This window comes from Salvelinus sp. IW2-2015, unplaced genomic scaffold (genome assembly GCF_002910315.2).
Source record: "Salvelinus sp. IW2-2015 unplaced genomic scaffold, ASM291031v2 Un_scaffold1088, whole genome shotgun sequence".
NCBI lineage: Eukaryota > Metazoa > Chordata > Actinopteri > Salmoniformes > Salmonidae > Salvelinus > Salvelinus sp. IW2-2015.
This window is the reverse complement of record NW_019942723.1, coordinates 179,319-204,524: the sequence shown is the minus strand read 5'-3', so window position 1 is coordinate 204,524 and position 25,206 is coordinate 179,319. Positions and strand designations below refer to the sequence as shown.

General features: G+C 41.8%; 2 protein-coding genes and 1 long non-coding RNA gene across 3 annotated transcripts in view; all 3 read right to left on the bottom strand.

The window, feature by feature from the left end:
• tedc1 (tubulin epsilon and delta complex 1) overlaps window positions 1-15,795 on the bottom strand; it is a 21,492-nt gene extending 5,697 nt beyond the window's left edge. The window contains exons 1-6 of the mRNA XM_024137089.2: window positions 15,595-15,795; window positions 10,289-10,373; window positions 9,966-10,171; window positions 8,151-8,321; window positions 7,867-7,956; window positions 3,166-3,252 (exon numbers count right to left, since the gene is read on the bottom strand). Of these exons, the coding sequence (XP_023992857.1) occupies window positions 3,166-3,252; window positions 7,867-7,956; window positions 8,151-8,321; window positions 9,966-10,171; window positions 10,289-10,373; window positions 15,595-15,729 (774 nt within the window). The 5' untranslated portion in view covers window positions 15,730-15,795. The remainder of the gene's footprint in view (window positions 1-3,165; window positions 3,253-7,866; window positions 7,957-8,150; window positions 8,322-9,965; window positions 10,172-10,288; window positions 10,374-15,594) is intronic.
• A 2,520-nt stretch (window positions 15,796-18,315) lies between these two features.
• LOC139024148 (uncharacterized) lies at window positions 18,316-19,142 on the bottom strand. The gene is made up of 2 exons (XR_011475444.1): window positions 18,830-19,142; window positions 18,316-18,782 (listed from the first exon to the last, which is right to left on the bottom strand). It is a non-coding gene; the product is annotated as an uncharacterized lncRNA (long non-coding RNA).
• A 377-nt stretch (window positions 19,143-19,519) lies between these two features.
• On the bottom strand, window positions 19,520-25,206 carry dnal1 (dynein, axonemal, light chain 1). Its single transcript, XM_024137088.2, is given in 9 exon segments — window positions 19,520-20,064; window positions 20,307-20,447; window positions 22,522-22,620; window positions 22,623-22,647; window positions 22,773-22,828; window positions 23,632-23,687; window positions 23,960-24,069; window positions 24,265-24,303; window positions 25,114-25,206. Coding segments are annotated over 9 exon segments (576 nt in total). The 5' UTR covers window positions 25,117-25,206; the 3' UTR covers window positions 19,520-20,017.

Sequence of the window (25,206 nt, the reverse complement as noted above, 5' to 3'; positions counted from 1 at the left end):
CCTCCTCCACATCTCCTGATGTACTGGCCGTCTCCTGTAGCGCTCCATGCTCTGGACACTACGCTGACAGACACAGCAAACCTTCTTGCCACAGCTCGCATTATGTGCCATCCTGGATGATCTGCACACCTTGAGCACTTGTGTGGGTGTAGACTCCGTCTCATGCTACCACTAGAGTGAAAGCACCGCCAGCATTCCAAAAGTGACCAAAACATCAGCCAGGAAGCAAGAACTGAAAATGTCTGTGGTCACCACCTGCAGAACCACTCCTTTAATTGGGTGTCTTGCTAATTGCCTATAATTTCCACCTGTTGTCTATTCCATTTTGCACAACAGCATGTGAAATGTATGTGCAATCAGTTGCTTCCTAAGTGACAGTTTGATATCACAGAAGTGTGATTGACTTGGAGTTACATTTGTTGTTTAAGTGTCCCTTTATTTTTTGAGCAGTGTATTTTACTGACCATTTGGAACAGTGAACACTAAATAAAAAGTGTAACAGAGATCTTGTTCTAACACCAAAAATATATATAAAGTCTTTATCACAGCTGACTAAAAACAGTTGCATGCATTCTTGAATTGCAGTTAATTTCTTGTTTAGGCTAATTATTCAAAAGCTCTCCTTTGTCATTTAATTTTAAAACTAAAATGCTTATTGCGATTTTCACATCATTTCCAATTGTTTGTTGTTTTATTAATATCATTTCTCCTGGGAGCTTTCATCTATGAATATGTCTCGTATTAGCTATGCTCTAAACAAGAAATTAACTTGCAATTCAAGAATGCATTGGCAACTGGGGTTTTAGTCAGCTGTGATTAAAGACTTTATATATATTTTGGCAACTGTACTAGAAACAAGGACTCTCTGTTACCAAACTTATTTATTTAGTCGTCCAAAACTGTTCCCCAATGTATGACTGCGTCATGACAGAGATACGAAAATACCCAATGATTGCACTTTCATCCAAAAATAAAATCAAGGGTAAACCCGACCCTTAACAAACACCAATGTACTCCCCCAAAAAGTTACATAAAATCATCACTTGCCCTTGATCTATGATACATCATAAAAGCCAAATACACTAGTTCAGCTTTAGTAAAGAACTGTGTGCTTTACTTTTGGAACTGTGTAAACAGTCTAAATAAATTAAATAATACCAGAGAGGCTGGTCTCACGAAAGAAAACGTGTAAAGTCTTTATTACAGCAAAGCAAAGATTGTCTGTTTTTAATCTGTGATATTGTTGCGTGAGGCTTGGTGCTCACGGAATCAGTAGGCTATTAAACACACACTCAAACAGGCAACAGAAGCAGCTTCTGTCTTATTTKTGTACATACATATGGATGATTTATAAAGCCAGGCACATTTAACAGTTAGGCTGTTGATTWTAGACCTAATTAAGTTGGGGTTTCCTCTCTCCTCTTAGACAATAAGGCAAGGGCTGTTTTCTCATCTCKTWKRMCTGRTGCRMCCMCKMRYTTSTRKWCAKCAATATGCTGGTTAACTTTGCTATTATGCACATAGCAACATGGTCTAGGAAAAGGCGCCAATAAAACAGCGTACTGATGTGTTTCAGAACCGTGGACAACGACCACTATCCAGCGAGGGAGAATGCGCATTGGTTATAAAATAATTTGTTGCACCATTGTTCTTACATAATATAACCACATACAATTTCAGTAGCACGTCTTATACTGACGGACTGTGCCACCCCCACYGCTTCCACAATGGATCAGTCCACTCAGACAGGCGCCAATCAGACAGGTGTCAGGTACACCATGATTATAATTTTTTTTTGCTACTGCTCAAGTAAAGAAATCTGTCGACCAACAGCCTACCGACCAAACAATCGACCAGTCAACTAAATGGGGTCAGTCGTAATTAATTCCCAGTCATGTGAAATCCATAGATTAGGGCCTAATGAATTTATTTCAATTGACTGATTTCCTTATATGAACAGTAATTCAGCAAAATATTTGAAATTGTTGCGTTTATATTTTTGTTCAGTGTATTATAAACCAGGTACTACGGGTCCTGTATGCTGATAGGCTGAAACGGCATTCCAGCCATTTGAAAGTCAGATAAAATATACCACTGCTATGACGCAAAAATATTTGTTMATTGTTCTATTTATGTTGGTAACCAGTTTAAAATTCCTCCTATAGGTCTCCAGAAATTCTGAAACGGATCATTAATTCACATTTGATCTKCATCAAATCTTGAAAGTTATTCCCAGATATGCCGCCAAAAAATGTTACCCAATTTTTAAGCGATAAGGCAGTGAACAGCAAGACTAGCGAGTTAATAATTGGGACGTATTACATTTCTCACAAAAGGCAACAAAGCTTTATTTTATTATTTTAAATGAAATGGCCTTGAGGTGGATTAAAGTACTAGTTTAAATTATTATTTTCACATTACTGTAATCGACTGGACTTCAATAATCAAAACCCTGGGAGTCCAACTGTGGGTTTCAAACATACTGGTAGAAACACCATGAAAGGAAGCGGTTTCTGTTTTACTTTAGGGAAAACACTCAAAGGACTTCTGATACGTTTATTTCTAATGAAACTGCACTTCCTTTTGAACTTCTACAATCCTCAAATCCACTTCTCTGTGATCTGCATGCAGAGAGGGAATCAGAGCAGGATGACTATTGCCAAAAACATCTCTCCATGGAGGCTCTCTATGTCAATCAGAATCACAGTCAGACAGACAGATGAGAGCTCAGAACGGTAGTGAATCATTCTGTCAGACACTGCAGAAGTAGTTAATGAGCGTGAGAATATGTASTTCTGTAAATGTATGTAGTTCTGTCCTTGTCTATTGATGTTCTGTATTATGTCATTCTGTATTGTTTCATGTTTTGTGTTGACCCCAGGAAGAGTTGCTGCTGCTTTTGCAACAGCTAATGGGATCCTAATAAAATACCAAAAGATACAGGTAGTACTACCGGGAAAGAGCAGATTAGAAGGAGGCTATTAGTTCCTTAATAATTGTGTTTCACCGTCTCTTACTGTCTGCATGTTGGTTTTCTTTAAAAAAGAAAAGAAATAACATGCAAAACCTAGTCAATTACACTGTAGAGTAGACATAACATATTAAAAGGACTGGTTAAAAGCAGTGCTAAGGCACTGAGACGAGAGAGGAAGCACTTTCCCCTACCATCCAGCACCAGAAGAGTGGCTCCTGTCTCTTCCACTCCAGGTAGGCTTCCAACAGCTGACTGAGAGTCTGTAGACGCTCCACCTCCTGCAACACACAGACAGACAGGGGACATTCCCTTAACCCAGCCTGCCTCAACCACTGTCAAACACTCACTGTGCAACACACACAGACAGAAGACATTTAGTTCATAATTAATGCTCTCAAAAATCTGTATTGGTTTAACCTGCCTGTCTTGTCTTCCTCAAAACACATGCATGTTTATTTGATTTCATCTGCTAGTGAGCTGAGCTCTATGGCCTACTTTAGTTTCTGCCAGGCATGTTTCCCTCTGACTGTTACTCCATCTCCCCAGGTGCTGCAGGTAGTTATTCTCCATAGTGTATTTTTGTTGTGTCGCTAATAATAAAATAATATGACATTTAGCAGATGCTTTTATCCATAGCGACTTATAGTCATGCGTGTATACATTTTAAGTACAGGTGGTCCCGGGAATCAAACCCACTACCCTGGTGTTGCTTGTGCTATTCTCTACCAACTAGTGTTACACAGTAAACTGAAAACCTCTACTTTCCTCACTACAAAAATATGGTTCGGTACTAGAATTTTTGTTACGTTTGATACTTTTGTCAAATGTGTTTCACGTGATTGAGAGGATCAAGTCTGTCTATCAGTGCAGCCCCTTTATAGCGTGAAGAGCAAAGTACCTGCTCCACTTACTCACTCATTGCTAGAGCTGTCTGGGCTGCATTAGCGCCCCACTCATGATGCACAAGAAGTTAACTTGCTTGAATAATGCAACCACGCATGTATAAATGGTTAAATTACTGTTCGCAAAACAATGTCCATATAGGCTAGAACACTTACAATGCAAGACGATACCGGTAGCTTCCAGCTTTAATTGTTAGGAAACTTTCCTTGTTAGCTTGGGCTACAGCTGAATTCACTACCCTAGTACTTTGTTGTGATCATTGCTGATTAATATATATATGCTGATTTCAAAGCTGATTGTCACCAAAAACGTTTTTAATTCACTTGGTCTCCCTCACCATCAAAAACTCATTCACTTCTACTCCCTCGCCTTCTGTCTGGTTTCCACTAGATTCCATAGCTAAAGTCAGATTCCATAGCCACTTTCTGCCTTGCAAATGACCTCAATCATTTCTTAAAGAGACTACACACACTTTTATAAAATAAGAGATTGCTTCTTCTATGCAAATGTTGTTTGATCAGTACAATGAAATATATGTTCTCCTAGCAGAAGCCAATGAAAAATATGTTCTCCTAGCAGTAGCCAATGAAATAATATGTTCTCTAGGCAGATAGCAAATGAATAATATGGTCTCCTAGCAGTACCAATGAAATAATATGTTCTCCTAGCAGTAGCCAATGAAATAATATGTTCTCCTAGCAGTAGCCAATGAAATAATATGTTCTCCTAGCAGTAGCCAATAAAATAAYTCCTAAATGGAAGGGATTATTTGTCATCTGTAGCCCCATGAAATCAGCTGAAACAAGCTCAATAACACAATGCATGACAGACTATTGAATGCTATGCATTAACCTGTATTGTGAATAGACCTAGGCTACATCTTGATTTACCCATTTTAAAAACATAATTTTTACTTTTACCCCTTTTTCGTGGTATCCAATTGGTAGTTACAGTCTTGTCCCATCGTTGCAACTCCCATACGGATTTGGGAGAGGCGAAGGTCGAGAGCCATGCGTCCTCCGAAACACGACCCTGCCAAGCCGCACTGCTACTTGACACACTGCTCGCTTAACCCGGAAGCCAACCGCACCAATGTGTCAGAGGAAACACCGTACAACTGGCGACCGAAGTCATATCGCAGGCGAAGGGCCCGCCGCAAGGAGTTGCTAGAGCGCGATTGGACAAGGAAATCCTGTCCGGCCAAACTCTCCTCTAACCCGGACGACGCTGGGCCAATTGTGTGCCGCCTCATGGGTCTCCTGCTCCCAGCCGGCTGTGACACAGCCTGGGATCGAACGCAGGGCTGTAGTGATGCCTCAAGCACTGCAAAGCAGTGCCTTAGACCTCTGATTTACCCAGTTTATCAATAGACTAGATAATTATCATTCAAATAAATGATTACCATTATGTTGTTTTGTAGTTAGTCAAATTTAATGTATGATTGTATAATTGATTCAATTAATGCATACATGGCTGTCTCAAATAAATATGCAATGATAATTGAACTCAAAATATGCCCAACGACTGAAGAGCGGCAGGTAGCCTAGTGGTTAGAGCGTTGGGCCAGTAACCGAAAGGTTGCTAGATCGAATCCCCAAGCTGACAAGGTAAAAATCTGTCGTTTTGCCCCTGAACTAGACTGTCATTGTAAACAAGAATTTGTTCTTAAATAAAAAGAGAGCAGTAGCCGAGTCTGTCTGGATCAATTGCCATTCTGTGACTTTGGCTAATCCACCTTTTTTTTGTGTGGTATCGAGTATCGTGATACTAAACCTGGTATCGAAATCAAAAACCTGGTATCGTGACAACACTACTACCAACTGAGCTACAAAGGACACCAGAGCTCCCTCTCTGCCTCCCTGGCTGGCATTGATACAAAGCACTGTGTTGGTCAAAGGCAAGTAAAGGTACAGGATGATCCTCCCTTTGGAGCTTTCCAGCTATTAGAGAAACAAAGCAGTAGAGATCTCCCTCTCTCTCCCTCTCTGGCTCCATCTGGCTCTGTCTCTGCACATCACTCACATCTCTCCCAGGAGGGCAGCACCAGGGCCTTCACTACTTATAGTGTCAAAACACACTCCGGGAGGCACAGGCTCTTTGGTCGTGTCTAGATTTTTCTTTACCTCCCTTTCAGAAAACAAGCACTCAAAAATATATCTTTCTCCTTGTCTCTCACTTTCTCTCCTCGTGCCCTTCCTAGTATTGACTCCCACTGCAACAAACTGTGCCCTAAGAAACACCTGTTACATGGATGTACCCCTTAAACCCTACTGCTTAAAACTTCTTATGGCATGGGGGCAGTATTGAGTAGCTTGGTTGAATAAGGTGCCCAGAGTAAACTGCCTGCTACTCAGGCCCAGAAGCTAAGCTATGCATATTATTAGTAGATTTGGATAGAAAACACTCTGAAGTTTCTAAAACTGTTTGAATGATGTCTGTGAGTATAACAGAACACATATGGCAGGCAAAAACATGAGAAGAAATCCAACCAGGAAGTGGGAAATCTGAGGTTTGTAGTTTTTCAACTCTTTGCCTATCCAAGATACAGTGGAAATTTGGTCCGATTGCATTTCCCAATGCTCCCACTAGATGTCAACAGTCTTTAGAACCTTGTTTCAGGCTTCTACTGTAAAGGAGGAGAGAATAAGAGCTGATTGAGTAAGGGGTCTGCCAGAAGGCCATGAGCTCATTCAGGACCGATCCCGTGAGAGGTAGCTGCGTTCCATTGCATTTCTAAAGACAAAGTAATTCTCCGGTTGAAACATTATTGAAGATTTATGATAGAAACATCCTAAAGATTGATTCTATACTTCGTTTGACATGTTTCTACGAACTGTAATGGAATTTTTTGACTTTTCATCTGGCCTGCGCGTCGTGAATTTGGATTTGTGAACTGTAGGCGCGAACAAAAAGGATGTATTTGGACATAAATGATGGACTTTATCGAACGAAACAAACATTTATTGTGGAACTGGGATTCCTGGGAGTGCATTCTGATGAAGATCATCAAAGGTAAATTAATATTTATAATGCTATTTCTGACTTCTGTTGACTCCACAAAATGGCGGGTACCTGTATGGCTTGTTTTTGTGTCTGAGCGCCGTACTCAGATTACTGCATGGTGTGCTTTTTCCATAAAGTTTTTTGAAATCTGACACAGCGGTTGCATTAAGGAGAAGATTATCTAAAGTTCCATGTAAAACACTTGTATCTTTTATCAATGTTTATTATGAGTATTTCTGTAAATTGATGTGGCTTTCTGCAAAATCACCGGATGTTTGAGGCAAAACATTACTGAACATAACGCGCCAATGTAAACTAAGATTTCTGGATATAAATATGAACTTTATCGAACAAAACATACATGTATTGTGTAACATGAAGTCCTATGAGTGTCATCTGATGAAGATCATCAAAGGTTAGTGATTCATTTTATCTCTATTTCTGCTTTTTGTGACTCCTCTCTTTGGCTGGAAAAATGGCTGTGTTTTTCTGTGACTAGGTACTGACCTAACATAATCAGATGGTGTACTTTTGTCGTAAAGCCTTTTTGAAATCGGACACTGTGGTGGGATTAACAACAAGTTTATCTTTAAAATGGTGTAAAATACTTGTATGTTTGAGGAATTTTTATTATGAGATTTCTGTTGTTTGAATTTGGCGCCCTGCACTTTCACTGGCTGTTGTCATATCAATACCGTTAATGGGATTTAAGCCATAAGAAGGTAAAAGATCTCACTTTAAGGAAAAGGCTTCTGTTCCTCAACCAACAGATTTCTAAAGTGTGGAGAGATACAGTGGAGGAAGGATATCCTTTTAGCCACCAGCAATGTTTGCCAGAACTCTTTACAAAGAGGAAATAGGTATACTGTGCCTCTCCTTCCTCATCTGTGATCTGTGGTTTGTGATCTGTGGTTTGTAGTTTGCCTGTGTCTGGTGACGGTAGCTGTGTTGAACATGATGCGGACAGGGGCAGGAGGACCTGTCACCTTTTTCAGGGCAGTTGAGCACATGCTGTGATGGTCATCAGAAGAGGGCTGGGAGGTGGACGTGGAGGGCATTGTGCTGGAGGAAAGGACCTAAGAAAATAGGAGTCAGAGGCTATGGTGGTTATCCATTTCACCAGAACACACAGATTGAGAGACATTGGAACAAACCAGTAGGATGATAATGTTCACACTCCATTGGTTGCATTATTGTGAAGTGTCTTTTGGGTTTTAGAAAAGTGTTTTAAAAACTAGATGTATTTAACGGTCCAGGTTGAATGACTTGCCTGGTGAAGGAGTCTAGCTCTTTCCTCTTGAATGGAGAGCAACCTCCGCCACTGGAACCTGAGTTTCCCATACTGCCATTGGAGTCTCCTGAGGAGCCCGTCTTCCTTCAGGCCTCCTTGGCCATCCACATCCCCAAGGGAGCCTCCCTCTCTGGGGCTACTCCGTGAGACCTGAGATAAATCAAATCAAATGTGATTTGTCACGTTCCGAATACAACAGTGAAATGCTTACTTACAAGCCCTTAAGCAACAATGCAGTTAAGAAAAATAAGTGTTAAGAAAGTATTTACTAAAATAAACTGAAGTAAAAAATAAATATAACAAATAATTAAAGAGCAACCATAAAATAACAGTAGTGAGGCTATATATAGGGGGTACCGGTACAGAGTCAATGTGTGTGGGCACCGGTTATTTGAGATAATTATGTACATGTAGGTAGAGGTAAAATGACAACGCAAATAGTCCGGGTAACCACCAGCTGTTCAGGAGTCTTATGGCTTGGGGGTAGAAGCTGTTAAGAAGCCTCTTGGACCTAGACTTGGTGCTCCGGTACCACTTGCCGTGCAGTAGTAGAGAGAACAGTCTATGACTAGGGTGGCTAGAGTCTTTGACACATTTTTGGGCCTTCCTCTGACACTGCCTGGTATAGAGGTCCTGAATGGCAGGATGCTTGCCCCAGTGATGTACTGGACCGTACGCACCACCCTCTGTAGTGCCTTGCGGTCGGAGGCCGAGCAGTTGCCATACCAGGTGGTGATGCAACCAGTCAGGATGCTCTCGATGGTTTGGCTGTATAACTTTTTTAGGATCTGAGGACCCATGCCAACTCTTTTCAGTCTCCTGAGGGGGAATAGTGTTTCACGACTGTCTTGGTGTATTTGGACCATAATAGTTTGTTGGTGATGTGGACACCAAGGAACTTGAAACTCTCGATCCGCATCACTACAGCCCTGTATGTTAATGGGGGGCATGCTAGTCCTCCTTTTCCTGTAGTCCACAATCATCTCGTTTGTCTTGATCACGTTGAGGGAGAGGTTGTTACCACACTTCCAGGTCTCTGACCTCCTCCCTATAGGCTGTCTCATCGTTGTTGGTGATCAGGCCTACCACTGTTGTCTCATCAGCAAACTTAATGGTGTTGGACTCGTGCTTGGCCATGCAGTCATGGGTGAACAGGGAGTACAGGAGGGGACTGAGCACGCACTCCTGATGCGCCCCCGTGTTGAGGATTAGCGTGGCAGATGTGTTGTTGCCTACCATTATCACGTGATCCAGTTACAGAGGTTTTATTCCCAGGGTCCTTAGATTAGTGATGAGCTTTGAGGGCAGGAGTGCCTTTACCTCACCCTCTGACAATCACAACCAAAGGCTTGAGTCTAGAGAGTAAAGGTTTGTCTGGAGGGCACTCCACAAGATAGATCCATCTCAACATCTCCAAAGTGGAGGGATCATAGGGTAATTACAAGGCATGTTTTTTCTCTTTAAATATTCATGGATTTTGAATGATTTTCAGATTAGGGTGATTGGTGGGTTTAAGTGTTTAAGACCAGAACGTAAGAGACAAATTATTATTTATTTATGAGAAAGGGGGAAATGGTTTTTGTTCTCTCATCTCCTTCCACTTACAGACATGGATTTCTAGTTCTATTGAGTCAGAAGATCATCATCAGCAGAGCAACACTGCCACCTGCTAGACAAATATGGGACTGCCACTTCAAATCAGTGTAAAAATAAATATTTAACTTCTGTTAATATGAGTGTACTTTATTCAGACACAAAACATATTTTGTCGTAAGACTTAAAAAAGAATGTCACCGTGGGTGGTAGTGAGAGGATATCCAGCTCCGGGGACCTTGCTCTCAGCAGGGCCTCCAGCAGGCTCCCTGAAGACAACACCCACCCAAACGCCACCAGCAGCTCTCGGCTCCCAACTTCACTCCTGGGACGGAGCCCGGCAGTCGTCACAACAATCCAGCTGGCACCGTAACCACACTGCCAGAGTGCCTCTCTCACATGGCTGTCTGCAGAGACACAATCACAATGATTCATTGAAGACAAAGAGTATGAAATGGACATAATAGCTACAATGGACATTATTCATACAGCATACGCACTACTCCATAAATAATTACACTTACCCAAGTCTGAAAGTGTTGTGCAAGAACATTCCAGAAGCAGTGTTTTCAGAAGAACACTATGAAGGAGCTTCCAGAACTCCACCACCTGAAATACACATTCCAAGGTAAGCAACCACCTGATGACTAAAGGAGAAAAACAAATATCCCTCCTGTCATATAATATAGCTCTGGTCCAAGCACATGCGTCTATCAGCGCACTGAGTGCAGCCCCTTGATAGCTTGAAGAGCAAAGTACCTGCTCCACTTAACAGAGGTTTGGACTGGAGTCACAAATATGATGACTTGCAACTCGATTTTGACTTTAACACCAATGACTCGTGACTTGACTTGGACTTGAGCCTTATGACTCGACCTGACTTGATAGCTGACTTGATACCCTCCCCAAGCTGACTTGATACCCTCCCCAAACCCAAATATTAAAAGTGATGCTATTAAAAAAAGTGTGCAGCGCATCAACTCTTCATTTAACGGATTACAGTTTGAATCAGACAGCAGCCAATCAAATTGTGCCAGCTGAGAAACAGTTGTGCGTGGCAGTGCAGAGGAACGTTGGCGGGTGAATTCAGATGGAGCCTTTGGAAAGATGATACCCAAAATTATTAATTTTGGATATAAAAAGACGAGGCTGTATCAACAAAAAATGGATTGCAACTTGCAAAACATTCGGGAAGAAAATGACAGACGAAGGCGCAACAATTTCCAATTTTGTTTGACATTTGAAGCTGCACAAAGAACGGTAAGTCGTGGCTAATATAGCCGACAGCTATATATTTTATTACTTTACTGGTGTATCATGTAGGCTAACGTAATTTTACATCAATGAGCCTCCACACAGTCAGTCAGTGCGGAGCAAATGACTTAGATTCAAATGCAGATTATTTTGTATTATTGTGAAATGACAGCCTGCACAGACAGAGAAAACGAAGAGAGCGCCGGAGAAGATGGCTGACGTTRTACGTGCTCCTAACCGATTCTGTATTTATGTTCATTTTTTTGCGTTGTTTGTAACTTATTTTTGTACTTATTTTGTACATTATGTTACTGCTACCATCCCTTATAACCAAAAATAACTTCTGGACATCAGAACAGTGATTACTCCCCACGAACTGTGAGAAGCTTTTTTTTCCTTTAACGAGTCTGACGAGCCAAACGTGAACGACATACTGCTTTCCCGGGAACAGGCCCAAATCCCTGTCATTTGCGTGAAGAGACGACAGAGAAAGAGGACGGAGGTCGGGCTGCCTTCTGAGAATTTGTAGGCGATCGAATAAACCCCCACTGCCTTCCGTTCTTCTAGCTAACGTGCAATCATTGGAAAATAAAATCGATTAACTACGAGGAAGATTAACCTACCAACGGTACATTCAAAACTGTAATATCTTATGCTTCACAGAGTCGTGGCTGAACGACGACATTATGAACATACAGCTGGCTGGTTATACGCTGTATCAGCAGGATAGAAGAGCGGCGTCTGGTAAGACAAGGGGGGGCGGACTATGCGTATATGTAAACAACAGCTGGTGCACGATATCTAAGGAAGCCAAGAGGTTTTGCTCACCTGAGGTAGAGTATCTCATGATAAGCTGTAGACCACACTATCTACCTAGAGAGTTTATCTGTATTTTTCAAAGCTGTCTACATACCACCACAGACAGATGCTGGCACTAATATCACACTCAATTAGCTGTATTCCGCAATAAGCAAACAAGAAAACTCTCATCCAGAGGTGGCGCTCCTAGTGGCCGGGGACTTTAATACAGGGAAACCTAAATATGTTTTACCAAATTTCTATCAGCATGTAAAATGTGCAACCAGAGGGGAAAAAACTCGTGACCACCTTTACTGTTTTGCTAGCACAGACTGGAATATGTTTGGGGATTCTTCCGATGGCATTGAGGAGTTTACCACATCAGTCATCGGCTTCATCAATAAGTGCATCGATGATGTCGTCCCCAAGGTGACTGTACGTACATACCCTGACCAGAAGCAACGGATTACAGGAAACATTCACACTGAGCTAAAGGCTAGAGCTGCCGCTTTCAAGGAGCTGGACTATAAGAAATCCCGCTATAACCTCCGACAAACCAACAAACAGGGAAAGTGTCAATACAGGACTAAGTTTGAATCGTACTACATCGGCTCGGACGCTTGTCGGATGTGGCAGGGCTTGCAAACCATTACAGACTACAAAAGGAAGCACAGCCAAGAGCTAACCAGTGACACGAGCCTACCAGACGAGTTAAACTATGTCTATGCTCGATTCGAGGCAAATAACACTGAAACATGCATGAGAGCACCAGCAGTTCCGGATGGCTGTGTGATCACGCTCTCCGCAGCCGATGTGAGGAATACCTTTAAACAGGTCAACATACACAAGGTCAGGGCCAGACGGATTACCAGGACGTGTACTGCGAGCATGCGCTGACCAACTGGCAAGTGTCTTCACTGACATTTTCAACCTCTCCCTGTCCGAGTCTGTAATACCAACATGTTTTAAGCAGACCACCATAGTCCTTGTGCCGAAGAACACAAAGGTAATCTGCCTAAATGACTCCTGATCCGTAGCACTCATGTCTGTAGCCATGAAGTGCATTGAAAGGCTGGTCATGGCTCACGTCAACACCATTATCCCAGAAACCCTAGATTCCCTCCAATTTGCATACCGCCCAAACAGATCCACAGATGATGCAATCTCTACTGCACTCCACACTGCCCTTTCCCACCTGGACAAAAGGAACACCTATGTGGGAACAGTGTTCAACACCATAGATGCCCTCAAAACTCATCAATAAGCTAAGGACCCTGGGACTAAAAACCTCCCTCTGCATCTGGATCCTGGACTTCCTGACGGGCCGCCCCCAGGTGGTAAGTGTAGGTAACAACACATCCGACACACTGATCCTCAACACAGGGACCCCTCAGGGGTGCATGCTCAGTCCCCTCCTGTACTCCCTGTTCACTCATGACTGCGCGGCCAGGCACGACTCCAACACCATCATTAAGTTTGCCGATGATACAACAATGGTAGGCCTGATCACCGACAACGACAAGACAGCCTATAGGGAGGAGGTTAGAGACCTGGCCGTGTGGTGCCAGGACAACAACCTCTCCCTTAATGTGATCAAGCATAAGGAGGAGGATTGTGGACTACAGGAAAAGGAGGCCCGAGCGCGCCCCCATTCTCATCGATGGGGATGTAGAGGAGCAGGTTGAGAGCTTCAAGTTCTTCGGTGTCCACATCGCCAACAAACTAACATGGTCTAAGCACACCAAGACAGTCGTGAAGAGGGCACAACAAAACCCATTTCCCCTCAGGAGACTGAAAAGATTGGGATTGGGTCCTCAGATCCTCAAAGGGTTCTACAGCTGCACCATCCTGACTGGTTGCATCACTGCCTGGTATGGCAACGGCTCGGCCTCCGGCCGCAAGGCACTACAGGGGGTAGTGCGTACGGTCCAGTACATCACTGGGGCCAAGCTTCCTGCCATTCAGGACCTCTATACCAGGTGGTGTCAGAGGAAGGCCCTAAAAATTGTCAAAGACTCCAGCCACCCTAGTCATAGAGTGTTCTCTCTGCCTCTGCACAGCAAGCGGTACCGGAGCGCCAAGTCTAGGTCCAAGAGGCTTCTTAACAGCTTCTACCCCCAAGCCATATGACTCCTAAACATCTAATCAAATGGCTACCAAGACCATTTGCATTGCCCTCCCCACCCCCTCTTTTACGCCGCACCTACTCTCTGTTATCTATGCATAGTCACTTTAATAACTCTACCTACATGTACACTACCGGTCAAAAGTTTTACAACACCTACTTATTCAAAAGGTTTTTCTTTATATTTACTACATTATAGAATAACTGTGAAGACATCAAAACTATGAAGAAACACATACAGAATCACATAGTAACCAAAAAAAAGTGTTAAACAAATCAAAAACATTTTATATATGAGATTCTTCAAATAGCCACCCTTTGCCTTGATGACAGCTTTGCACACTCTTGGCATTCTCTCAACCAGCTTCATGAGGTAGTAATCTGGAATGCATTTCAATTAACAGCTATTTCTTTCTTAATGCATTTGAGCCAATCAGTTGCGTTGTGATAAGGTAAGGGGGGTATACAGAAGATAGCCCTATTTGGTAAAAGACCAAGTCCATATTATGGCAAGAACAGCTCAAATAAGCAAAGAGAAATGACAGTCCACCATTACTTTAAAACATGAAGGTGAGTCAATACAGAACATTTCAAGAAATTTTAATGTTTCTTCAAGTGCAGTTGGAAAAACCATCAAGCGCTATGGTGAAACTGGCTCTCATGAGGACCGCCACAGGTAAGGAAGACCCAGAGTTACCTCTGCTGCAGAGATAAGTTCATTACAGTTACCAGCCTCAGAAATTACAGCCCAAATAAATGCTTCACAGAGTTCAAGTAACAGACACATCTCAACATCAACTGTTCAGAGGAGACTTGCTTGGGCCAAGAAACACAAGCAATGGACATCAGACCAGTGAGAATCTGTCTTTTGTTCCCAGGGTCCAAATTGGAGATTTTTGGTTCTAACCGCCGTGTCGTGGGTGAAAGGACGATCTTTGCATGTGTATTTCCCACCGTAAAGAGAAGGTTGTGTTTTGGTGTGGGGGTGCTTGCTGGTGTCACTGTCTTGAGACACCAAATTGAGATAGTTTGGGATCGGTTGGACCGGAGAGTGAAGGAAAAGCAGCCAACAAGTGCTTAGCATATGTGGGAACTCCTTCAAGACTGTTGGAAAAACAATTTAGGTGAAGCTGGTTGAGAGAATGCKAAGAGTGTGCTAAGCGGTCTTCAAGGTAAAGGGTGGCTACTTGAAGAATTTTGATTTGTTTAACACTTTTTTGGTTACTGCATGATTCCATGTGTTATTTCATAGTTTTGATGTCTTCACTACTATTATACAATGTAGAAAATAGTAAAAATAAAGAAAAACATTTGAATGAGTAGGTGTTCTAAACGTTTTGACCTGTAGTGTACATATTACTTCAATTACCTCGACTAACCGGTACACCCTGTATATAGTCTCGTTATTTTACTGCTACTCTTTAACTACTTGTTACTTTTATTTCTTATTCTTATCCGTATTTTTTAAACTGCATTGTTGGTTATGAGCTTGTAAGTAAGCATTACACTGTAAGGTCTACTACACCTGTTGTATTGAGCGCATGTGACTAATAAAATTTGATTTGCCAAAAGTGGTCCAGACTAGCAACATCTGTACTTCGGCGAGCTACAAAAGTATACTGAATCTCGTGACTAAACAGCTCAAAAACTCACCACATCCTCTCCTTTGTTAAACTTGGCCCGTCTGAACGTTTCTGCACAAGGTACACACTCCAAACCTAGTGAATATAGAAGTTTACAAAGTGATTCAATCACTTCTTTAGCTTTGACACTCTTTTCACGTTGCATTTCAAACTTTGTGGATAAATCGATTCTTCCAATTGCCCGGTGACGCTAAAAACTTCCGGGTAGTACAGTCGTCATAGGTTCACTTCCGTATTTGGGTAATCTACACGTCTGATTGGGTAGTAAATGTAATGGGACTGTACGATGTGTTCGTAAATTCACTCTAGAGTGCCAGTGTGCACTCCGTGTACGCTCGTAAATTCAGAGCGTTGGCAGATTGTCCGTTCATAAATTCAGAGCATGTCGCTCTTGGAGCGTACAGAGCGCACACTGGACGCTCTGGCCGAGGAGTATGGTTGATCCGAGCGTGCTGACCTCACAACCGCAGTAAAGCACCCAAACTAACCGGCTAAAGTTGGCTAGCTATTCCCAGACACAAATGAGAGAAGACATCACTCTGACCATTTTACTTGCCCAAGCAGAGCTGGTTATGCGGTTTTCATGTTATCCGTTGGCGACTGTAACTGTGCTGCTGGCAACAATTTAATAACGTTTTTTTTTTGGGGGGGGGGGGGGCGTTTACTGACGTCGGTCATATTCAACGGGTGTTGAGCGTTTGTAAATATATCAGTTATCTTGTGCTCTGGCACATAGACGAGAGTGCTCTGAAATCGGACTAGATAGCCAGAGTGAATGTATGATTGTACCCCTAATCAGAGCCGATAAACTACACTAAACAAAATATAAATGCAACATGTAAAGTGTTGGTATACTGCTCAAATATTTTACATGCACAAAATAAATATTTCTCTCAAATGTTGTGTGCACATTTGTTTACTTCCCTGTTAGTGAGCATTTCTCATTTGCAAAGATAATCCATCCACCTGACAGGTATGGCATATCAAGAAGCTGATTAAATAGCATGACCATTACACAGGTGCACCTTGTGCTGGGGTCAGAAGGCCACAAAATGTGCAGTTTTGTCACACAACACAATGTCACAGATGTCTCAAGTTGAGGGTACGTGCAATTGACATGCTGACTGCAGGAATGTCCACCAGAGCTGTTGCCAGAGAAATTAATGTTCTGAAACAAAGCTGAACATGATACAGTTCTTCCATGGCCTGCATACTCACCAGACATGTCCCCCATTGAGCACGCTTAGGATGCTCTGGATTGACGTGTATGACACCGTGTTCCAGTTCCGCCAAAATATCCAGCAAATTCGCACAGCCATTGAAGAGGAGTCGGAAAACATTCCACACAGTGATGCCAACTCCTCAGTAAGGAAAGTATCTATTGGCTGTCCTAAAATTCGCTAGAAGTCACTAAATGACGTCATCACCCAATTTGCATAATTGGCCATGTGCATGTAATTGTGATGGACGCTGTAGGAGAGAGGAATAACGTCATGGGAGAGACAGAAAGTGAGTAAAAAACACCCTAAATATGTTTAGAACTACAAATGAAATTTCTTCTGTCGATTCTTGTTTTTTAATGTCACAATTCCAACCCTACTCCTTTATCCGGGCTTGGGACCGGAAAAAGTGACCCAAAAGAGCCACTCTGGCGGAGTTACTTCGTTTTTTATTTTATTTAAAAAAAAAAAAGTTTCGTTTTGTTAATTTGTTTTTGTTTTTAACTGATGGTCCACTTACGAGCCTACAACAAGTCACAGTAAAACATGAACATTTTTAACCATTACATTTTTWATTTATTTTTTTGTATACAATCTAAATGGACCAAAAAGAGACAATAGAAAAAACTGTCAATGGCAATGTGAGAAAATTATGGTAACTAGTCTGGCCCTAATTCAGGTTTAAAAAAAAAAATCATGTAAGCCAAGGCGGGATCAGCCAGCGGGGGCTTCCCGCATGCCCGATTCTTTGCAGTCTGGACGTGGAGGGGTGAACATCTCCTGCTCTGACTGCAGCTGGGAGGGACTGCTGCGCGAGGACTGGGCTGCCTGTGAGTACTTTGGGACCGGGGTGGGACCCACGGAAGCACCCGCTGCTCATTGAGAAGAGTAAAAACGATAGGTGCTTTCTGGTCAGTCTCCAAAAGTCTTCAATAAAACCAGAAAAAGTTGCTAGATTTGTCGCTAATCGCTTTTTTGAAAATGTGTCGCTAGAAGGGTCTGAATACTCGCTAAATAGAGTGACAAAGTCGCTAAGTTGGCAACGCTGATTCCACAGGCCACAATCAACAGCCTGATCAACTCTATGCAAAAGAGTTGATTCGCACTGACTGGTTTTCTGATCCACACCCCAACCTTTTTTTAAGGTCCAGTATCTGTGACCAACATGTTCATATCTGTATTTGCAGTCATGTGAAATACATAGATTAGGGCCTAATACATTTATTTTGTTTGACTGACTTCCTTATATGAACTGTAACTCAGTAAAATTGTTGTGTTTATATTRATCAGTATATTTATTTAGCTACTGTGCTGGACACCTGGACCAAAGCCACTTTTGTGGGTGGACTGCAGCTAGATTTCATGGATGTAATATGAACACTGCAATAACAAGAGTAGACCTACTTATTGATTGTTTATGCCTGAATGGATTACGCCTTTGTCTTGTGAAATAGTGTATGTACATATTTATAATGCGCTCATGAAAGAACCCCATAGAACACCACAAAACATGACTTTAATAGTTTTTAATGCAACATACCAAATTTCAACATTTAAAATGCCATTTAAAAAAAATCATAAACATCTCAGTATATATTTATTTTATACAAAACATGCCTAATATACAAACGTAAGAAAAAAAAAAGTACTATTAGCTAAGACTAGAGCTACATATATATATTTAGATATTCCATCTTTTTAAAATACAGTATTCATCCATGCACAGAAAATACTTCAAATTGTTCTCCCCTGGCCTTCACCCCGTTTTGTGTGCAACCTCATATTCCTCCTTGAGGGCTGCATACAGGTCCGAAACTAACGTCCTTTATGCATGCAAGCCGAGTGTGAGTCAGGAATCGTGTGAAAATAAGACCATCAGCACCCATACAAAAATGTAAATGTGCTTTTTGGAGCAGGGCATCAACATGCACATAGCCCGCCTTGGCTGGTTGCTTAAAAATAAATACAAAATGTCTTGCTCACGAATGTAACCTTGTCCCCAGGCTAGAGAACCGGCTGATGGACAAGACCAATGGGAATGTAACCTTGTCCCCAGGCTAGAAACCCGGCTGATGGACAAGACCAATGGGAATGTAACCTTGTCCCCAGGCTAGAGAACCGGCTGATGGACAGACCAATGGGAATGTTACCTTGTCCCAGACTAGAGAAGCCGGCTGATGGACAAGACCAATGGGAATGTAACCTTGTCCCCAGGCTAGAGAACCGGCTGATGGACAAGACCAATGGGAATGTAACCTTGTCCCCAGGCTAGAGAACCGGCTGATGGACAAGACCAATGGAATGTTACCTTGTCCCCAGACTAGAGAGCCGGCTGATGGACAGACCAATGGGAATGTAACCTTGTCCCCAGGCTAGAGAACCGGCTGATGGACAGACCAATGGGAATGTAACTTGTCCCCAGGCTAGAGAACCGGCTGATGGACAAGACCAATGGGAAGATGGAATGTACCTTTTAGAATGTTTGTGTAGTTACCTCAGAGGAGGCTGTTTCATAAGTGCAACAGTGACATACATACTGTGGGAGAACAAGTATTTGATCAATGCCGATTTTGCAGTTTTCCTACTTACAAAGGAGGTCTGTAATTTTTATCATAGGTACACTTCAACTGTGAGAGACGGAATTTAAAACAAAAATCCAAGAAAATCACATTGTATGATTTTTAAGTAATTAATTTGCATTTTATTGCATGAATAAGTATTTGATACATCAGAAAAGCAGAACTTAATATTTGGTACAGAAACCTTTGTTTGCAATTACAGAGATCATACGTTTCCTGTAGTTCTTGACCAGGTTTGCACACACTGCAGCAGGGATTTTGGGAAAAAAMGAAAAAATGACAGACCTCTACCTGCTTTGTAAGTAGGAAAACCTGCAAAATCGGCAGTGTATCAAATACTTTTTCTCCCCACTGTACATACATACATGAAATCAAACATTGTAACTGTACTACCTCTTTCGTATTACTTTTTATTTCATGACATCCATGGAGCTGTAAAAGCTTCAGCAATGTGCTTCTATGAGAGGTCATCTCCCAACCAGTGGAATGAGCTTATTCAACATCTAAAAAGAGAACAAATAAGATAATAGGATATTGCCTGGTGGATTGATTCTCAATGATGCTGGTATAGAAACCATTTCAATAAAAAATATTTTAAAAACAACAACCTGTAAACTGTAAGAGATGGAATGTGTTAACTGTCTCCCTCGTCGTCATCATCCGCCTTGATCACTGGGTTCCCTAAAGAGGAGATGGAGACCAAAGCTGGTAGGATTTTTGACACATCAATAGCAAAAACTACTGAAATAAGCAACGTGAAATGACAGCAGGCTGTTATATACGGAGCCACACTATTTGAAGATTGGCTCAAAATAGTGTACTTTGGATCAGCCCGATAGTAAGTAAGTAGCCTAGGATGACATCAATACAGTCCTAGGAATATATCATCCTATTAGAGAAAACAAATAGGTGGACAGTCTTACCATCTAGTTTCTTCAGCTTGGGCAGCCTCTTGGTGGCCTCTTCTAGCCAGGTCCCCTCAGCGGAGTATTTCTCCTCCAGAGGGTTTCCAACAAACACCATGTCCACTAAGGATGGAAGGTCAGCTAGCTTCAGGAACTCAGCTGTAATGGAAAACCACAGTTATAATGGCGACCATCAAACATGTTATCAGAATTGACTTTATTCATGAAGCAGGCATGATAATGAGGATATTACCATTGTAATTACCACGGTACAATTTACTGAGGTGGGGCATTTTTTCCACCCTCCACAACACAGAAGTGACTGTGCATGCAACCACAAACAGTGTAGTGTAGCTAACATCAAAATCAAATCCCATTTTATTAGTCGCGTACATAGTTTAGCAGGTGTTATGGTGGGTGCAGCGAAATGCTTATGTTCCTAGTTCCTATCGATCAATGCAGTAAATATCAACACAATACTAAAAAGTGTAAAACATAAATCACAAATTTAGTACAGGAGTAGATATATAAATTGTACAGTTGAAGTTAGAAGTTTACATACACATTAGCCAAAATACATTTAAACTCAGTTTTTTTACAATTCCTGACATTTAATCCTCGTAAAAATTCCCTGTCTTAGGTCAGTTAGGATCACCACTTTATTTTAAGAATGTGAAATGTCAGAATAATAGTAGAGAGAATGATTTATTTAAGCTTTTATTTCTTTCATCACATTCCCAGTGGGTCAGAAGTTTACATACAATCAATTAGTATTTGGTAGCATTGCCTTAAATTGTTTAACTTGGGTCAAATGTTTTGGGTAGCCTTCCCACAATAAGTTGGGTGAATTTTGGCCCATTCCTCCTGACAAAGCTGGTGTAACTGAGTTAGGTTTGTAGGCATCCTTGCTCGCACACGCTTTTTCAGTTCTGCCCACAAATTTTCTATAGGGATGAGGTCAGGGCTTTGTGATGGCCACTCCAATACCTTGACTTTGTTGTCCTTAAACCGTTTTTCCACAACTTTGGAATTATGCTTTGGGTCATTGTCCATTTGGAAGACCCATTTGCAACCAAGCTTTAACTTCCTGACTGATGTCTTGAGATGTTGCTTCAATATATCCACATAATTTCCCTCCTCATGATGCCATCTATTTTGTGAAGTGCACCAGTCCCTCCTGCAGCAAAGCACCCCCACAACATGATGCTGCCAGCCCTGTGCTTCACGGTTGCGATGGTGTTCATCAGCTTGCAAGCCTCCCCTTTTTCCTCCAACATAACGATGGTCATTATGCCAAACAGTCATATTTTGTTTCATCAGACCAGAGGACATTTCTCCAAAAGTACAATCTTTATCCCCATGCGCAGTTGCAAACCGTAGTCTAGCTTTTTTATGGCGGTTTTGGAGCAGTGGCTTCTTCCTTGCTGAGCGGCCTTTCAGGTTATGTCGATATAGGACTTGTTTTACTGTGGATATAGATGCTTTTGTACCTGTTTCCTCCAGCATCTTCACAAGGTCCTTTGCTATTGTTCTGGGATTGATTTGCACTTTTCGCACCAAAGTATGTTTATCTCTAGGAGACAGAACGCGTCTCCTTCCTGAGCGGTATGACGGCTGCGTGGTCCCATGGTGTTATTACTTGCGTACTATTGTTTGTACAGATGAACGTGGTACCTTCAGGCATTTGGAAATTGCTCCCAAGGATGAACCAGACTTGTGGAGGTCTACATTTTTTTTTCTGAGGTCTTGGCTGATTTCTTTTGATTTTCCCATGATGTCAAGCAAAGAGGCACTGAGTTTGAAGGTAGGCCTTTTAATACATCCACAGGTACACCTCCAATTGACTCAAATGATGTCAAATAGCCTAACAGAAGCTTCTAAAGCCATGACATAATTTTCTGGAATTTTCCAAGCTGTTTAAAGGCACAGTCAACTAAGTGTATGTAAACTTCTGACCCACTGGAATTGTGATCCGGTGAATTATAAGTGAAATAATCTGTTTGTAAACAATTGTTGTTGTCCTAGATGTCCTAACCGACTTGCCAAAACTATAGTTTGTTAACAAGACATTTGTGGAGTGGTTTAAAAACGAGTTTTAATGACTCCAACCTAAGTGTATGTAAACTTCTGACTTCAACTGTATGTGAACATTATTCAAGTGACCAGTGTTCCATGACTATGTACATAGGGCAACATGGCACACTCTTGGCCATGGAAATGAACCATTGCCTACCCCACTCCTTGACCAGGTTGTTAGACATGTAGAGGACCTTGAGTTTCTTCATAACATGAATTCCTTTGAGCTTCTCTATCAGGTTGTAGGAAATCCACGTTCCTCTAGCGTGTCACCAACAGCCTCCTGCAGAGACAGACAGTACAAGTTGAGTAAACATTTAATTTCCTAATCCTATGCGAGAACATTCTTGGGCTAAGATTACAACATAGTAACAAGTAATTAGTAGATCACAAAAATGCCATAATCACCAGTCCGTTTAGATTTTTGATGTTGTTCCGCCCTAGTGATAATATCCGTAGGTTTTCTGTGAGATAGAGAAAAGGCATCACGTCTCAGCTTTTTAAATGATTACACATTTTACACCTTCTCTCCGTTTACATTCAAGGCCCTAGTTAAAGTTTGTTTCATGAAGACACATCAGTGTGACACATACTCACTGAGGCCATTCAAGGCCCTAGTTAAAGTGTTGTTTCCATGAAGACACATCAGTGTGACACATACTCACTGAGGCCATTCAAGGCCCTAGTTAAGTGTTGTTTCATGAAGACACATCAGTGTGACACATACTCACTGAGGCCATTCAAGGCCCTAGTTAAAGTGTTGTTTCCATGAAGACACATCAGTGTGACACATACTCACTGAGGCCATTAAGGCCCTAGTTAAAGTGTTGTTTCCATGAAGACACATCAGTGTGACACATACTCACTGAGCCATTCAAGGCCCTAGTTAAAGTGTTGTTTCCATGAAGACACATCAGTGTGACATACTCACTGAGGCCATTCAAGGCCCTAGTTAAAGTGTTGTTTCCATGAAGACACATCAGTGTGACACATACTCACTGAAGCCATTCAAGGCCCTAGTTAAAGTGTTGTTTCCATGAAGACACATCAGTGTGACATATACTCACTGAGGCCATTCAAGCCCTAGTTAAAGTGTTGTTTCCATGAAGACACATCAGTGTGACACATACTCACTGAGGCCATTCAAGGCCCTAGTTAAAGTGTTGTTTCCATGAAGACACATCAGTGTGACACATACTCACTGAGGCCATTCACGGCCTATTAAGTGTTGTTTCCATGAAGACACATCAGTGTGACATATACTCACTGAGGCCATTCAAGTTGGCAATTTTCTCAATGCAGTTTGTAGACAGGGACAATTTCCTGTTCAGAAGAACACAGTGACAGGAAGTGGAATCAACACAGTGACAGGAAGTGGAGAATCAGATTTATAGAAGAAAAGAACAGCAGCATAACATTCGTATAGAGTGTGTGTGACCACCCTTAAACTATTAAAATAGGTTTCAGACCGAAGCTGGATAAAGAGGAGAATCAGATTTATGAATGACTAGAGTCCCAGATATTCCTATATTGAATTACCATCCTTGTACTATGAAATTAGGTCTCAGAATTAAGAGGAATAAGGTTTCACTCACTCGCAGTTGATGAGGGTGGAGAGAGAAGCATCCATCTTCTCAATAGGAGGAATCTGACCATACAGCTTGACTGCTTTCGCCTCCCCCACCTTCTCTCCTGCCTTCTCCTCCTGTTGAAATCACACAAGGTCACCAACAAATGTCAGTGGCTGTTCTCCTTTTTTATGTAGGAGAGAACTAGACTGGTCCAAAATCTGTTTGTGCTGTAATGCCAAATCCTATTGGCCATTACCATGAGAGTTAACAAAACAGCACAAACAGAACTTATCTGGGACCAGGCTAAGAGAGAGCTCTGATGCACTTACCCATTTCACAAGGGCTTCTTTTATGGTTGTTGGTTTTGCCTGTGAAACAATAATACAAACTTCTAGTTCAACTGATAAAATCTCAGTCAGTAGTCGTGCAAATCCATCAGCTAATCGTGCAGCTATACTGTTGCAGCTATGACCGGCCTTTGCATTAGATACGTTTACAACAGCGTTATGCCTAGCTTATTTTAATGTAATAAATGCTACCACTGACAAACAGCTGTCAGTTATATAATTGAATCATGCACAAATCAATCATTCAGATCCTAGCAAAGCTAACGTAAACAGAACATAGCACCCTAACGTTAGTTGAGTGTCTTTAGTTAACGTTAGGTAGCAAGCTAGCTAACGTTAGCAGTAGCTGGCTAGCCATCTACACACGAGTTTATCTTCATACTAACAAGCTGTCAAACTGATGCATAATATATTAACGTTATGTGACATTCACAAAATCACGGCTGGAGAATGATTGCTATTTCCTAGTTCCTAGCAGACAGGTTACGGGAGAGACTACATGGACACAGCTAACGCTTAAACCTAACACTGACCCTAACCCACATTTTTTTTAAATTATGAATCGAAATATCGGGTTGGGCGTCAGGCGTGTCCTTTTAGCCCTTTTCCAGGTTAACATTAGCTAACGTCGTTCAGCTAGCTAAAGTTAACGCCTTAGGTGGGGCTGAGGTTCGTGTTTATGTCAGTAGCTAGCAAACATTTAATAGTACTATAGCTAAAACGTTAACATTGTTTTGGTGATTTAAAAAAATAAAAGCAAAATAATCTTTCAAGCTAGCAAGTTACTGATAAACGACATTCACAAAGCATTTTAAGAGCCAAACAACTCACCATGTTGTCCTCTCCGGTTGCTATGACACAGACTGAAGCTTCACAAGTCACGACGCATGTGCAGGAGCTCGAGCAATCATCTTTCCCATGCCT